Source organism: Equus asinus, chromosome 1 (genome assembly GCF_041296235.1).
Source record: "Equus asinus isolate D_3611 breed Donkey chromosome 1, EquAss-T2T_v2, whole genome shotgun sequence".
Lineage (NCBI taxonomy): Eukaryota > Metazoa > Chordata > Mammalia > Perissodactyla > Equidae > Equus > Equus asinus.
This window is the reverse complement of record NC_091790.1, coordinates 107611855-107629019: the sequence shown is the minus strand read 5'-3', so window position 1 is coordinate 107629019 and position 17165 is coordinate 107611855. Positions and strand designations below refer to the sequence as shown.

Below are 17165 nucleotides of genomic sequence, written 5' to 3'. Positions count from 1 at the left end.
ATCTGTTGAAAGTCATAAATTGGCTAGGTATTTGTATTGTTTAACTTTGTAAAAATCTACTTAGATTCCTCAAATGTAGGTACTAATAATTATTTCCTAAAGGCTTTATCAAGTACAAATTTTAATTTAATTCTTTCAGCTTTTTCCCTTGTTTTCCATTAAGAGGACATTAGAATAATACCCCTCCCATAATAGAGGAAACATATCTCACTTCTAATTCAGCAAAAAAGTTATCACTTTTATAAACTATTTTTATCTTAAATTCTATAGTTATACTCTGTGAAACTTCTAATCATCTGGGTACTTTAGAGGAAACACTTCTTTATTATTATAAAAGCCTATAAAGATGGATCAGAAAAGACAAAAAGAGGAGAAAACAAGGGGCAAACAAGGTTTAGCAAGAATTGGTAATAGGAGAATCAATCCCAAACCAAAAAGTTGCCAGTATCCAGTGGTTTTAATAGCCATGCTTCAAAGTAAATTCCTCTTCCTTAAACTTTACCTACATTTCATCAAAAAAGTGCAGAAGTTAAGACTTTTGATACTCACTCTCCCCAGGGGTGAGGCATACCGTCTCGTAAGCTCTCTTACAGTCAGCCTACTCTTGTCAGATGCCTCTTCCGTCAGTAAGTCATTAGGCTAACGTGATGTCTATGGTCCTTCCTGCAGCCTCTTCATTCATTTAAGTTCATATTCATAGCTATTTATTTATTGTGTACTCGGTATTTGACAGGCACACTGCTAGGTGCTGAGGTAAAGAGACTTGAAAAGTGAATTGACAGAATAACTTGCTACTCATCTCTTAGAGGTACACACAGGATTGTGTTTCAAGTGCAGCACATCGTGCGTGTACTTAATAACCTAAGATTTAGATGCTTTTTATGCATATTTAATCATTTCAAATCGTAACTCAGGATACCTACCTGTGAATGTCTCCTAGTCATCTCATCTCAGCTTCTTATTCTTTTAGGGTTTTCATAAAGAATTTTTTTATTATGATAAAATATATATAACAAAAAATTGATCCTTTTAACCATTTTTAAGTTACAATTCAGTGGCATTAATTACATTCAGAATGTTTTACAACCATCACCACTATCTATTTCCAAAACGTTTTTATCAGTCCAAACAGAAACTCTGTACCCATTAAGCAATCACTCCCCTGCTCCCCTCCTCATCCTGTTTCCATCCTAAGCAATTCTTCATTCTTTGTACCTCAACTCACATGGGAGCTTCTCTGTAAGACCAATCCTGACAGAATAAACCACATCTTCTGTACCATCTCTTAACCCTGTATATATTTTTATTATTGAAATATCTTCTCATTCTATAACTGTTAAATTCTTCTAGTTTGAGCTATTTGAGGGTAGAATCCAGGAAACACAAACAATATGCCAACAATTATTAAAAACCTTTACATTCTTCCCAGCTAACACAGTGCCTGGTGCTGAGGAAACACTCACTGCATTTTTGTCCAGTTATGAAAATTATTAGTTGTGGCCTGGCACAGGCATAATTTGGCAGGTGCTGGGCAGGTTCTTTCTGCTAAAAACACTCTTTATCTGGAATATTTATATGAAATATCATAACTCCTTCTAGGTTAATGTATTCTGACTTGTGAATATAACCTTTTAAAATGTAAATAAGGCCTAAGAGAAATAATACATTAGAATCTGTCATCAAAACCTTTAGTGAGAACTAATTTATCAGGCTCTTTCTCCAAAGACAGAGAATGAATGATTTAACTTTGGAGATGAAGATGGAAAAAGAAAGAAGGAATATGCATATGCCAAAAACCATCAAATCGTATACATCAAATATGTGCATTTTTTCTGTATACCAATTATCTCTCAATGAGCTGTTAAAAAGAGAAAGAGAGAAAAGGGATAATTTTGTATAAAAATACTATTTCAAGATAAGTATGATGCTACTTGGTGAGGAGGGAGAAGTAATATACTGGAAGCTACTCAAAAAGAAGTCTTCCCGTTTTCTAATTTCCTAGGACATGCAAGAAACCTTGAAAATATGGTCATAATATTCTTCTCTTTATAGTCAAAGGCAAATGAAATCTACCCATCTACACACTCATACCTCTTATTATAGCATTACTTTCAATAACTGCTCAAATAAAACATTAACCTATAATTTATACTCTACCTGATTCCAAAAACGTTATGAAGTAACTTACATTAAAACATATGTCAGACGTTACAGTTAAAAGGGATTTTAAAAAAGAGACTGGAAATAACTGAATATAATTATTCAAAGAACTTAGGATAAGAGGATTGTAATAAGTAAGTACCATATTACTTTTTTTTTAAAATAAAGATTGTTTTCACATGTTTTACAGCTCTTGAGTTAATAATGTGAGCCCAAACTCCAGACGTTTATCATACACCAGGTTTTACTAGCTCACAATGCAAGCGGAAGATCGGGGAAGGGACTGTGAGATTAACTTCATGCCTGGATTTTTCTTCTGCCCTTTTCTGCCTTTAGGAGCCCTTCTCCTTTAATTGTCTCTGGTTGATGATCAGTTAAGCACAGTGATTACAGTTGGGTTTGATGACAGACCAGCATTCTGAAAAATATTGTGGAATCCTGAGCTGTGGGGCAAAAGAGACTAGACAATCCACACTGTGTCACTGTCACCAGCAAAGGAGAAGTCAGCTACTCTTTTTTTTTTTTATAGTGGAATTTACTTATTTATTTTTTTTCATTTTTTTCATTTGTTTGTTTATTTTCAGATGTACATCATAATATATTTGGAATTCTGTATAGATTACATCATGTTCACCACCCAAAAACTAATTATAGTCCATCCCCTTAAGTAACATATTTTAGTTGTAAACTTCTGGGCAACTTCTGAAAGGCTGGAAAAGAACTTTGCCTGAATCTCTTCTTTGTTCAAGCAATCAAGATCATTCACACTTTAAAATATTCTTCTCAATCTTTCACAATGTTTTTTGCGGAGAAAAATATCTCATTTCTTCCTCAAGTATTGGAAGAGAATATGCAATAAGGAAAATGTTTACTTAGAGTTTGCTTAGACTCCAGGTTCATTTGAATATTCTTATTAAAGTTGATGTGCCAATCTTTCTGGAGTCAAATCACTGATTTACATGAAAGTATATTCTCCGCACATGTGGTTATATGCTTCACATAAAATTTATATAAGAAGTTATTTTAATCTGTAGCTCAAGCTAAGTTCAAAGATTAGGATCACCAATATAAAAATGGCTAAACATGAAAAGAAACAACACTAGTCTATCCGAACAGAAAAAGAACCACCAAATTACCTTGATTGTTACGTGTATTCTACAGGACTGAATTAAACCTTAGAACTACTTCCTCTTAGATAAAAAATAAAGAGCAAATGAGATAACTTCTTTCCAAGTCTGGGAACACATGGTCCTGAACTGCAGTAACTTATCATTTGAGACTTTCACTAATATTTGGCATAACTACAATTTGAAGCATGACAAGCATCTTAGTTATGTTATAAACCTTAGCTATTATATTTTGAATACATTGTTTAAGTTATTTCTCCATTTACAACATGTGAGAATACTATAAGAATATAGAGAAACAGTTGTTAAAACGAGCAAGCTACATATTAAAATAAAAATCTTATTTTGACTGATCCTGTCCTGAAATCCATGTTAGAAAGACTCTACAGCTAGCACTTTCTGTCCTGAGGGGGTGGAGGAGAGAAGGGAAAGGCGAGAAGGGGAAGTGCCTTACATAATTCAACAATGACTGATTTGGCAAAGTACGAAATAGTCTGAATTGACTCTAAAGACGAAAGAAATCCTCTTTTAATCTCTTAACTACAAAGACTATCACATCACTTCCAGAAAGACAAAGAAAATGGGATAGCTGACCATAACATTTTAAAATATATCTAAGCTACTATACAAAAACATAGGAGAAAAAAAATTGATAAAAATGATTTAGTATTATAACACTGACACATTATTAAAATCAAAAATTAAATTATAAATTAAACTTACACAACTGCTACATAGTTTAGATTGATACCTAAAAATCTCTGTCAAGACAGTTTTTTTCTCAACGTATATCTGAATACCAAATAAATAGAGCACACATACTTCAGTGACTAGAGAGGAAAGTTAAGGTTACTGATTCCATCAAATGAGATGGATTTTAAGTGGAATATCATATAAAAATCATGCATATATAAAATACACATTTTTTGGAATTATCAGTTCAAAAGCTTTATTGACTTTTTTTATCATTTAATTAAAGTTATATCATTTAATATAAGTTAATATAAGTTATTCTGTAAATAGTGGGAAAAACTTGACAGAGAAAAAATTTACAATAAACAGATGAGTCTATACAACCCAAAAAGTATAAATTACCAGAAATACTCAACTTTATAGATCATTTAGCCATAAACTTAAAAATAGTATAATTACAGATAGCATCCTAACTCCATCACATAACAGTTGCGACCCTAGCCCAGTTACTTAACCTTTCTTAAGACTCCAACTTCTCATTTGTAAAGTGGAAATAACTCTGTCAACCTCCTAAGCAGCAACGAGTAAATGAGATGATAGATGCAAAGGCCTACATAGGTGTCTGGCACACAGCTAACTTAACGAGTGTTTACAACTATTATTTTACTATACCCTCTCCTTCAAAATACGTCCGCCAAAACTGTCAAACAGACTGGGTTCTGCATTTTTAGTGACTGCGTTTCATTTTTAATTTTTATCACATTTGGAAAGCCAATCATACATACCACTTCATTTTTCCATCAATAAAATGATCATAATTGGCTATGAATCACATTATATAAAATACAAAATGAATCTTTCCTAAAATATGCTCAAGCCAGAAAGCTTGCTAATTAAAAAAAAAAACAACAAATAAAAACATCTCGTCCTGTACATCTTTTGCCACATGGAGATATGAAGAAGAAAGTCTCCTTGGTTGGTCCCTCTGTAAGTTCAGTGACATTTAATAAGAGCTGATTCTTTTTAATCACATTAATTTAAAAAGAGAAGCCATACAGTCAACTTACTTGATGAAGATCATTGCCCAATGCATACTCTTCAAAGTAGCCTGGAGCAGCAGAGGAGGCTCTAATGGCTTGCCACATTTTATACTGACAGCCTCCCAAATAGTGAGAGTTGATACCAGGAAAATGACCATAGTTTCTGAACACAAAAGCTTTCGGCGTTATCCCTCTGTTGACTATGGTACTTACGGCAGCTACCTAATGAATTAAAAAGTAAACAATACCCATTGTAAGCAGCAATATTTGGGATTTGTAAAAATTAAATATTTAGTACTATGAATGAACAACCTACAACTCTATCCATCAGGATAAATGTGTAGCATAACTATAATGTTAAGCAAAGGGAACAAGATCTTTTTAAATAGGTATTTCTTTATGGCAAAATAGATACAAGAACTGAGAATTTTGAGAAATGTCTTATAAGACAGAGGTAAATACAAGATATTTTTGACTGTATGATAAGCTATTTAAAAGGACATTCAAGAAGTCATAAATTTGCAGACCTTTATATAATAATTGATACAGCGGTAGTAGGAATGAAGAAAAATCATTTAAAGATGAATAAATACACTATTTTCATAATATTATTTACAAATTAGTCTTTTTCTGTGCTCTTTGAAAGCATTATGACTTTAGTAACTGAAATGCCAACACTACACAAACTCTCAAGGTTTTCTGATCACAGTTAATAACTGGCAGCTGGGTAGTTTCTTTTTTACTAAAAACCTAATACTGATCACCCTCGGTCTCAGATATTATTGATGTCAGTTGAATTTATGTAAAATGTGCTGTATTTGTTAACAATCTGCAATATAAACTTAAGATGAATGAAGCCAAAGTTGTTAGGGTCCTGTGCCAAGCCCTCCGGGGACCTGTTTGCTTTGCTATTTTATAAAGCAAAGGTCATATCTCAAATTCCTGTGAGAGATTCAACTGTGTCTCGGAGCCACTGCAGGTAAGAGTTGGCCATACACTAAAATCCAGAGGGTCTTTCTGTTAATTGGTCCAAAGACAGGCTGAATTAAGAAATGCAAGGGTCGTTGCTCCTATTTATCATGAATGAATTACTTTTTCAGGTGGCTAATGGTCTCCACACCCACCCTATTCTTCTATTTAAAGTTGGCAACTCCCACAGTTTAAAAATAAACAAATAAGAAGCCCTGAAGATACAGGGGAACAAACAGGTGTGGAGTACATCCAAGAGTGTTCTCCAAAAGAGCCATGTGCATCTCATTATCATGGCCTCGAAGGCCCTGCCTGGTCACCCACTCCAGCCTCATTTCATGCACTGTCCTCAGAGGCTCAGGCCCTAGTCTTCAGGAACTCTTCCAGTTCCTCCATTTCACCACGACTCCTCCTGCACAGGTCATCTTTTTGCCAGGAACCCTCCTACTCATCAGCCTTCACACTGAGATCTCAACTCTCATTTCCTTAGAGTAGCCTTCTTTCATGTCCTGGTACAGGTATACTTTCAGAGAACTGTTTCTGTGCCCCACAGCACGCATTTCAGGGAAACCACATCTCATGTGTGGGGTTATCTGATTAATGCCTACTTTGCCCTACTGAACAATAAGCTCCATGTCTGCATTTACTCACTGAGGTGTCCGAAGTGCCTAGCACAGTGCTGGCATGCTGGGTACATAATTAATATCTAAAGAAGGAATGAAAATATGAACAAGCAAGAATCAAAGAGCAATAGAAGAAGCTGTATTTGATTCTTCATGGTTACACCTTGTCATCCAGGAATAAATATAAGCCACATGGGATTCCTAAGTACATAAATCCTATTCCTTAATCAAGTTATATTAAAGAACACAGAACTCAAGCAATATTCAGATTATTGGGTTTCAAACAAAATAAATAAAAAGAGAAGCCACATTAAGGCATACCCTAGTGACATTAACATTTCTAAAACTGGGATTTCATTTGTGCGTTAATTTAATATATGTCTAAAAGGCACATATAACTTCTTTTAAAAAATCTAAGAGACGAAATGCCACAATTTTCCTTAAATCACTAGATTTGATTAGCTCTTATAATAAAATAATTCTTTCTTATTTTTAGTCCCAGAGTTTCACGTTCTTAAACTTTTGCTATATTTCTATTGAATATAGAAAAAACCTAATGATCACATCCTATATCTTCATAGAATGACCCAGTATATAAGGAATCAATATTATCTATTCAAGGAGGTTCCTAAGAAATTTTTCCCTGAATAAAGGGCCTTCAGAGTAAGTGCTTTCACCTGACCTTCAATTCCAACTAGGTGTTATACTGAAGAGACTCTAAACTTACCTTAGGACATGTGGGGTTTCTTGCTGTTTCAATCATTAGTGAAGATCCCATTCTATCCCTTTATTAAAGGAGAAGAATTAAATTACATCAAAATGATTTTATCTCCTAACATCAGGGAACACACACTACGCAATTACTGTTTGCTCTTGGCTTTGTCAAAGTGCTATGAGGGACGAAAAAGAAGTCTAAGAATCTCCTCTAGGAGCCTTGTACAGTCATGCGTTGCTTAACAACAGGGATACGTTCTGAGGAACGCCTCCTTAGGCAATTCTGTCGTCGTGCAAACATCACAGAGTGTAGTGACACAAACTTAGACGGTATAGCCTACTACACACCTAGGCTGTACGGTAGTAATCTTCTAGGACCACCATCATACGTATACAGTCTGTCGTTGACTGAAACGTCATTATGCAGCACATGGCTGAAATCCAATTAATGCACATGAAACAATATGTAGTTAGTTATTAACTTCTGATTCAAACTGCAACTATCTACAGTTCTTGGGGTGGACGGGGGAATCAACACAGGCTGTGGTAGCAGGGACAGATGCACGGAGGTATAGCTTGAGAAGGACACCAAAAGATGGCAAGACGCCACACTCAAAGCCAGGACATTTACAGGGTACAGGCGCAGAGGCAGAATAAATTTGTTGTTTTCAGGGTCCTCCTGACAGGATAAAGGAGATGTGTTGAGATAAGACTGCAAAAGTATAGGCAGACTAGTCACACGGTCATCCAACAACCAGATCAGGACATTTTCTCTTTAAACTTGTTTCAGCAATACAGAGCCAACATCATCCTCCAAAAAGGCTTTTTAAATCATCTGAGTTGGCATTTGAATTACTGCAACATTATAGAAATTGTTCTTGGGCAGCAATTTCCACAATTCCACAATAAGACAGGAATTTTATTTGAGTGCAGATTTTTCCATACTTAAAAATTATGTATTTTCCCCCGTATTGAATATAAAAGACGATTTTTTTACCAACCTGCCTCAATAAGAAAAAATTTTTCTAAAGACATTTTCCACACAGTACTCACATTCCTCAACAGAATCTGAGTGAATTTCAAATAAGGCAGAATTTACAAATTAAGTAGTGATCTACCCTTTACAATCTTTTACAAATATCAATGTAAAATACTTGTTAAAGAGGAGAAGATCTTTCTTTCTCAACCTGATCTATATGTTTCTTTTGCACGAAGATCAATGCAATTTTATTCTCCTAAGGGTCTTGCACTTTATCTTTTCATAGAAATCTTGCTGTAAAATTGGGACAGAATTCCTGGGAGCATGCTGCTTTCCCACAAGCAAAGTTCACATTTATTTTTTGTTTAAAGTTTGATTTTAAAAACAGAATTAAAATGCTTTAGTGAATTAAATTTAGAAATACAAATTCAAAGAGAAAGTCAGGAACATTAATTGCTTATTGAAAAGAGACATCAAAATAGCAAAAAATTCTTAACACTCCTAGCTTGTACTGAAGCTATAATTAAAAAGTGTCCCTAAAGTAACACAGAATCATTATCACAGAAAAATACATAAAAATGCCCTCAATAAACAATGAGCCTGGGTTTGAACGGCTTCCATCAATGGGACATCAGCAAACACGCCATCAAACTGAGGCTTGCTAACTACTTATGCCCTGGGAACTGCCCTCGTGGAACTCTGAGACCGCCAGGATGGGAGGCAGTCCAGGACGAGAGTGACTATGTGGAGAGGAGGCCAGCTGTCCCAGCCACCTCGGCTGAGCTGCCAGCTGCCAGCAGCCATGTGAGTGAGTTTAGACGAGAACAGAAAAAACGCCCAGTCAAACCACAGAATCATGACACTAAACCATCGTTGTTTTAAACCTCTAACTTTGGAGTGGTTTGTTTTACAGCAAAGGCTGAGTGGAAAAGTAGGGAAAGAAAAAAACAACTAACCATACTTAGGAAGTTTATCAATGCTCTGATTAAAAAGGAGGAAGCTTTTGAAGGAGCACCAGTAAAACAGCAACATGCAAATACATGAAGATAGTCTAATGAGTAACAAAAGGAAAAAAATATTTCATAGCAGAGAGACTAGTTTCACTGTAAATTTTCAAAGCTTCATTAAAAAATCTTACCAGTACTATGATTTTATGATTTCATGAGAACTGATACGAACTCTTTTTTTCTAACAGACACAAAAGAAGACCCGAAAATAAGCAAGATACACATCAATGGATGGAAGATTACTCAACTGGAAAACTGTCAATATTACACGAAAGAACTGCTATCTTTCCTGTAGTTTCAATCAAAACATCAGTGGGGTTTTTTCTTATGTGATAAAAAGTAACCTAAGATTTACTTCAGAGATTAAAAAGAAAATGGTGAACAGAATTGTGACTAGGAGAAAGGACTTGATATATCAATACAAAAACATTACGAAATGCTCAATAACTAAACAAAGAATTTGGACAAAAATTTAAAAAATCAATATAGAAAAACAAAAACTTGGACGCAGACTCAAATGTAGATAATTTAAAATATGATAAAGGTGGTGTTTCAAATCATTAAAAAAAAGAAGGAAAAAGTACTTTGTAAAAGGTACAGGGATGTTTGAATTAATATTTGAGAAAATTAAAGTTTGACCCCCTTACAATACACATCAAAATAAATTTCTGATGACTTAAGAATTAAAAATAAACTTAATTAAACCCGAGAACTAGAAAATAATATAAAGATTTACCTGATTTCAAGGTAGAAAAGACTTTCTAAACATAAAAGCAAAGTTAAAAATGAAAGGAAAAGATTTGACTAAATAAAGATTTTAAACTGCTTTACATTAAAAAAATAGTTAATTAAAAAGCATGTTTTCAACATATAATAAATGGATAATATATTTAAAATATAGCAAAGAATACTCTGATAGGAAAATGAGCAAATACTATGCCCTTGAATGTCACACAAAAAAGAAATATAATAAAAAAATATAAAAAATGTTCAAACTCATCAATAACCAAAGTGATGCAAACTAGAAACGTCATTTTAAAAATAAACTGACAGTTTTAAAAATTAAAATGTTTGGTGTTCCTAAATATTTCGTAACTGGAAATACAATCTGATGCTGGCAGGTAAGTTGGGATAACCATTTTCAAGAACAATTCAGAGAGAGAGATATATATACACACACACACATATACATGTATATCTGGTGATTATTAAAACATGTATACTCTCTGACCCAAAATTTCACTCTAGAAATTTACCCTGAAGATATAATCCGAGATTTAAGTAGAGATATAGGATGTCCATCTAACCTTTATTTTGAACTGTAAAAATATCTAAAGTATCCTCCTTTATCAATAAGGAATTCATTAAATAAAAAATAGTACATCCATAAAATGAGATAGTGAAAAACTATTAAAATATGTCTCAAAAAATATTTAACGACATAGGAAATCTTTTCTTTTTTGCTGGGAAAGAGTCCCTCTGAGCTAACATCTGCTACCTTTCTTTTCTTTTTTCTCCGCAAAGCCCTAGTACGCAGTTGTATATTCTAAATGTAAGTCCCTCTAGTTCTTCTATGTGAGCCACTGCCACAGCACGGCTACTGATGGACAAATGGTGTGGGTCTACACCTCGGAACTGAACCCGCGCCACTGAAGCAGAGTGCAGTGAACTTTAACTGCTGGGCCATCAGGGCTGGCTCAGGAACCCATTCATGATAAAATGATAAGTGAAAAGGCAGGATACAAAACTACATGTGCCTTATCATTGCAATTTTGTGAAGGGAATAAATACACACTCATGCTCCCCTATGCACAAATACTTATTTATCTGTAAGAAATTCTAGAAACAAGTACATTACCGTGTTAATAGTGCTTTTGTTCTTAGTGAAATTATAAGTTATTTTAGTTGTTTTCTTTAGACATTCTCTATTGCCTATATAAAGATTATATTTAAAAGACATCAACAATGACCCAATACTTACGCTTCTTAAACTGACCTATTGATATATTCTAAAATGTGGGCAGAAATGTAAATTTTCCTACCACAGCATTGTTCATAATCACAAGAAATTAGGAACAACATAAATGTCCTAAACATAACTGATTAAGAAAATATGGTATCATCACACTGTGGAATGTAGTGTAGTCTTTACAAATTCGTCAAGAAAATTTAATAAAGTTGGAAAAAAGGGAAAGAATATAAAATTATAACTGTAATATAATTTCTGCTATATAAAATGCATATAGTCTAGGAAAAAACTAGAAGGAAATATATTGCAAGATCTAGCTCTGGATAATAAGATTCTGGGTGATTTTTGTGCATGTATGTGTGTGAGGAAGATTGGCCCTGAGCTAACATCTGTTCCCAATCTTTCTCTTTCTTGTTTGAGGAAGATTGTCACTGAACTAACACCTGTGCCAATCTTCCTCTATTTCATGTGGGATGCCTCCACAGCATGGCTTGATGAGCAGTGCTAGGTCTGCACCCAGGATCTGAACCTGCAAACCTCGGGCCACCGAAGCAGAGCATACAAACTTAACCACTACACCACGGAGCTGGCCAAGATTGTGGGTGATTTTAAGTTTCTATTTTATGCTTATATTTTTGGAACGTGAGTATAATGGCTTTGTAGCATTTTGGAAAAGAAATGTTTAAAAATTACTAAATGTTTTAGGAGTATGTCTGTTAATGACTTGAGAAAGACTAATATGCTAAGTAAAAACAAGAGGATGCAAACATAGTCCATATACAATGTGGTCTCAATTTTTACAAAGGCCCTTTTGCACCTGTACATGCAAATCTCACACACATGAATCCAAGAAAATTGACTAGAATATGATTCACCAAAATTTTAACACTGGTTATCTCTGATTATTGGGATCAATAATTTAATATTATTCTTTACCTTTTTTCTGCGTTTTTCAAATTATAATATACATATATTGCCTATATAATCAAAACATTTTAAAGAAGAATAATTGTAACTTACTTAAGAATATTTTCCCATGTCTGACTGTCATAAAATGCATGGCTCCAACTCATTTTGACTGTTCCAACAATGACGTTTTGTGAAAACACATCTGATCCTAATTTTCGATAAAGTTCCTCACATTCATCCAGGGGCATATGAAACAAGCCCAACATGAATGCTAATATAGCACCTGAAAGAAAGAATCCTTCGTTTTATCAGCGTTGGCATTACATTACAGTACTAAACACATCTCCTGAATCACAGACCTGCTTAAAGTTCTAGCTTTGACACTTTCTAACTGTGTTACTTGGGACAAACTACTAACCCCCTCAGAGCTCCAAGTTCTTCATCTATAATATAAGGAGAATAACAACAACTAAGATTTATAAGGTTCTTATATCAGGATAACACATATACAGGGCTTTACCAGGCCTCAGTAAGGATTAAAGAAATGCTAACAATGATCATGATGATGATGACTTAAAAATATATAAAAATGGGTTGTTTTACATTAAATTAAAAAATATATAATTAAGATATTGTCATAGATAACGTGCTTTCTAACCTTAAAAAATTCCTTAGTTTTAGTCACAGAATACGGTGTATTTGACATCTTACCAATTCATTAAAATAATTACTCCTTCAGGTAGGTCCTGGGATGTTAAAGAAATTAAACATAATTAAAGAAATTAGGTCTCTGGGCTGTCTTCTGAACAGCTGACTGCATATCCTAGCTGCAATTGGTAGGACACACTGCCACCTAGTGCACCCAACTGGCCTAACCCTGAACTAAGGAGAAAAAGGGGAGGAGGAAGCTTGGGGTATGGGGAGGGGCTGGGATGGGCAAAGACCCATATAGCATGACTGTTTACCCTGAGACTGAGAACAAAGGAAAAACAGGAAATCACTATCATAATGAATTTTAAATATTTTATGTATTTTATTATACTTAGTCTTATTCTAGTAAAAGGTAAGACTGCTTATGTCTTCTGCATAAGCAATTTGCAGAATTCTGCAGTTTTCCAATTTGCAGAAAATTTCTAATTAACACAAATAACTTGCCAAAAAGATTAAGTCCCTTTCTTTTTCTTTTCTTTTTTTTTTGGTTTTTGGTGAGGAAGATTGTCACTGAGCTAAGATCTATGCCAATCTTCCTGTATTTTGTATATGGGATGCCGCCACAGCAAGGCTTGATGAGCAGTGTGTAGGTCTGTGCCCACAAACCCTGGGCGGCCAAAGTGGAGCACGCAAACTTAACCACTACACCACTGGGCTGGCCCCTAAGTCCCTCCTCTCTAAGTAGAGCTACTATAAAGATAAGTAGATATTAAAAAACTGAATTTTACTGAACTGGTAAAGACATTACCCTTAAACTAAATATATATTTATTAATTTAATAAAAATTATAAGTACAAACAAAACTTCTAACATTATCAAAACATTATAATACACCAAATGTAAAAGAAAAAAAGGAAAATTATAAGCACTGTAATATGAGTTAAGGTTAACATAAGCTAGAAGACACAATGGAAAAGATATATTGTGATAAACACAGAAATGTACATAGTACATAAACTGATATTCTACTCCACAGATGAATGTCTGTGATTTACAATTCTCTTTACTGAGCACCCACTAACAATGATGCCAAAGCTAGGACCATTCCAAAATTTAACTGAAATGGTCCGGGTAATAGTTGCAAAAAAAGTACCAAAGAACACTAGCCCTGGGAGATGTCTCTTTAAGAAAAGTTTCCATAGTTAAATCAATTGGGGATATACATACTATTTTCCTATCCTGAGAGTCACAATGCATTTTAACATACTAAAAGCCCTCAGAAGGCCCTCTGTAAAGAAATCTGTTTAATTTCTTTAGCCTAGCATTCTACAAATTTGCTAACATTTTGAGGAATTAGTGTTCAGTGGAACATCATAGGAATCACTGCTTCCTTATGCTTTTGAATCATCCTTGCAACTGCTCTCATTTAGTTTTCACAATTAAGCATTGATTAACATGCCCTATGGGAATATCTGTCATCCTTGACACAGACAATGTAGAGAAATCATTTGATTTTGTTGCTAGTGGTCTTTAGAACTACTATTATAAGTCAAAAGAATGGGAAAAAGAAATAAAAGTATAAGTCTACAAAGATAAACTAACATAAAGTGAGAAATTATCAGGTCAAACGGTGGTAAAACATACAGCAAGGATGCACAATGCTAATGGTCCTGGAGTGCTGCCTGGGAAGTAAGCAATAGCTAAGGTATTCTGAGAGGCTTAATGTGCATTCTGTGGAGGGGAGGCCTGGGGCAGGGGGTTGGGCGGGGGGAGGGTAGACGGGTGAGAGAGCTGATGTGAGGAAACAGAAAAACAAACCAAACAGAAACAAAACAAAAATTCATCTGAGGTGAGTCAAGGAAAACTAAGAAATTATTCAGTAACTACTGTATTCTAAGTTGCCAACTTCCAGATAAACATGAAACTATAATTTTAAATGTACATCAACCAGCAATATTAAAAAGTAGCCTTTAAAAACAAAGATTCTCACATTTATCAATTTAAATCCTGGCTTCAAATAACCAGATAAAAATTGATGTAAGAAGCAATTTCCTCACAGAGGGACACCTCTTACAAAAAAGTAAAATCTTACCCATCTTTAATATTCTATTGGTCCAATTTGACCACCTACCTTCCTTTCCTTTCATCACTTTCCTTAAGGTGACTACACCACAAAGCAATAATTCATAATTTGTACTTGTCACTGTGGTCTATTTAAAACATATTAGAAAAGCACATTAAAAACTATTTCTGAATGTTAACTTATTTCCAACAAACATTTTTAAAATTCATTAAGCAAACCAACAGATTATGCTTCATCAAAACATGAAACCAATACCACCATTTCAGAGAATGACCATGCTCTTAAACACAAGCGCTATGTTCTTTTTCTTAATGCACTGCTGGGATGCAGCACGTACATGTAATGACAATTACCTGTGCTTACACCACAAATGTAATCAAAGAGCTGATGGACTGGCTTCTGAGTAAGTTCAACTAATTTTCGTAGTGTCTGAAGAGCAACCACACCCCTGTAGAAAAGACAGAGGGCAAAATGAGGATTCCCGCTTCAAGCAAAGTTAAGTTACTGAATGAGACAATCCTGCAAACTGCTCTTCTAGCTTATATGCTAACACGAAAATAAATAATATAAATTAGCATCAGTAAAAACTGCCTAAGTTTTGGGGATCACTTCCAAAAATCCAATATCTAAATAATGGTATAAACCTGTGTTATGGCAGCACATTTTTAAACGTATACTAGTATTTCTTTAAATAAGACTACAGAGGGGCCAGCCTCATGGTGCAGTGGTTAAGTTTGGCATGCTCTGCTTTGCCAGCCCAGGTTCACAGGCTCAGATCCTGGGGGCAGACCATTAAACCACTCATCAGCCGCCCTGTGGCAGTGACCCACATACAAAATAGATGAACGCTGGCACAGATATTAGCTCAGGGTGAATCTTCCTCAGCAAAAAAAATAAATAAATAAAAAGACTACAAGGATCTACAAGGATACACCAATATAAGATATGTTCTTTTTTTAAAGATTTTATTTTTTTCCTTTTTCTCCCCAAAGCCCCCTGGTACATAGTTGTATATTCTTTGTTGTGGGTCCTTCTAGTTGTGGCATGTGGGACGCTGCCTCAGCGTGGTTTGATGAGCAGTGCCATGTCTGCGCCCAGGATTCGAACCAACGAAACACTGGGCCACCTGCAGCGCAGTGTGTGAGCTTAACCACTCGGCCACGGGGCCAGCCCCCTAAGATATGTTCTTAAACACCTCAACTGTGGAAGATACTTAAAACCTCCGCTCACCAGTTTTGGAATGCCATATATTGGTTTCTTCTCTTACCGATGTAGTTGGTCCCCTAAGCTTCTATACATTTTGTTTTACATATTTCACTAGTCATATTTTTAACGTTTATTTTATTTATTCATTTTTTAAAACTCAATGACCTTAGTACAATGTACTAAGCATGTAAGGATGTATTAATTTATGCTGCTGACTTTGGTCATTTCTGGATCCTTGCCAAGGCAGCAAACGGCTTCATAATGAATGTGAAAGATGAAATAGTCTAGGAGGTGTAGGCCAATTCAGTGTATGTGTAACACATGGACAACTCTTAACATTGGGAGAATATATAGAAACAATGAAATGTTCTAATCACAATATAAGGTGTGGGGCAGAGAAGTCCTGGAACACAGCAGCAGTCAGGCACCACAAAATAAAATTTAGAGTGTCAAATTGTGCTTTCATGCTGCTAACAGGAAATCACTAGAAAATACCATAAGATTAAAGTAGAAAACCAAAGATGTTGAGTTTTTTTTAATTGCAAGAAGTAATGTGGATTTGAAGAGACACGATGGCTTATAAGAGAGATACATTATGAATTCAATGTGAGACATGAAGAATTAGAGAAAATGCCAGATAAAATATATTTAACAACGTAACCTCTATTATCTAATAAAAGGGAAATAAAACATGCACATATATTCACACAGAAAAAAAATTCGAAGAAAGAAATCAAAATATTAAAAATAATCTTGGAATTGTGAGCTCTAATTTTTGTTTTTTTCTTTATATTTTTCTTTTTTTCCCCTCCCAAGTTTTACTTGTACAATCAAGAAGAAAACTATTTAAAAATGCTATATTTATAAATTAATTCAGGATAAATTTAAAAATAAATATACTTGCCAGGTTGATTCTATACACCTAACACTGTACTAGGCTCTCTCATACAAAAGAAATAAAAGCTATGGGTTCTTTGTCTCACAAGCCCTCATCTCTTACTCCTTTCAACATAAATTTCCCATTCTGGCTGCTTT

At 34.6% G+C, this 17165-nt stretch overlaps 1 protein-coding gene across 4 annotated transcripts in view; it reads right to left on the bottom strand.

Moving 5' to 3' along the window:
- PNPLA8 (patatin like phospholipase domain containing 8) overlaps positions 1–17165 on the bottom strand; it is a 42948-nt gene that overhangs the window by 9802 nt on the left and 15981 nt on the right. For all 4 annotated transcript variants that reach the window (XM_014831904.3, XM_014831907.3, XM_070504753.1 and 1 more), the window contains exons 5-8: positions 15278–15372; positions 12302–12473; positions 7340–7397; positions 5048–5242 (exon numbers count right to left, since the gene is read on the bottom strand). In XM_014831904.3, coding sequence (XP_014687390.1) covers positions 5048–5242; positions 7340–7397; positions 12302–12473; positions 15278–15372 — 520 coding nt within the window. The remainder of the gene's footprint in view (positions 1–5047; positions 5243–7339; positions 7398–12301; positions 12474–15277; positions 15373–17165) is intronic.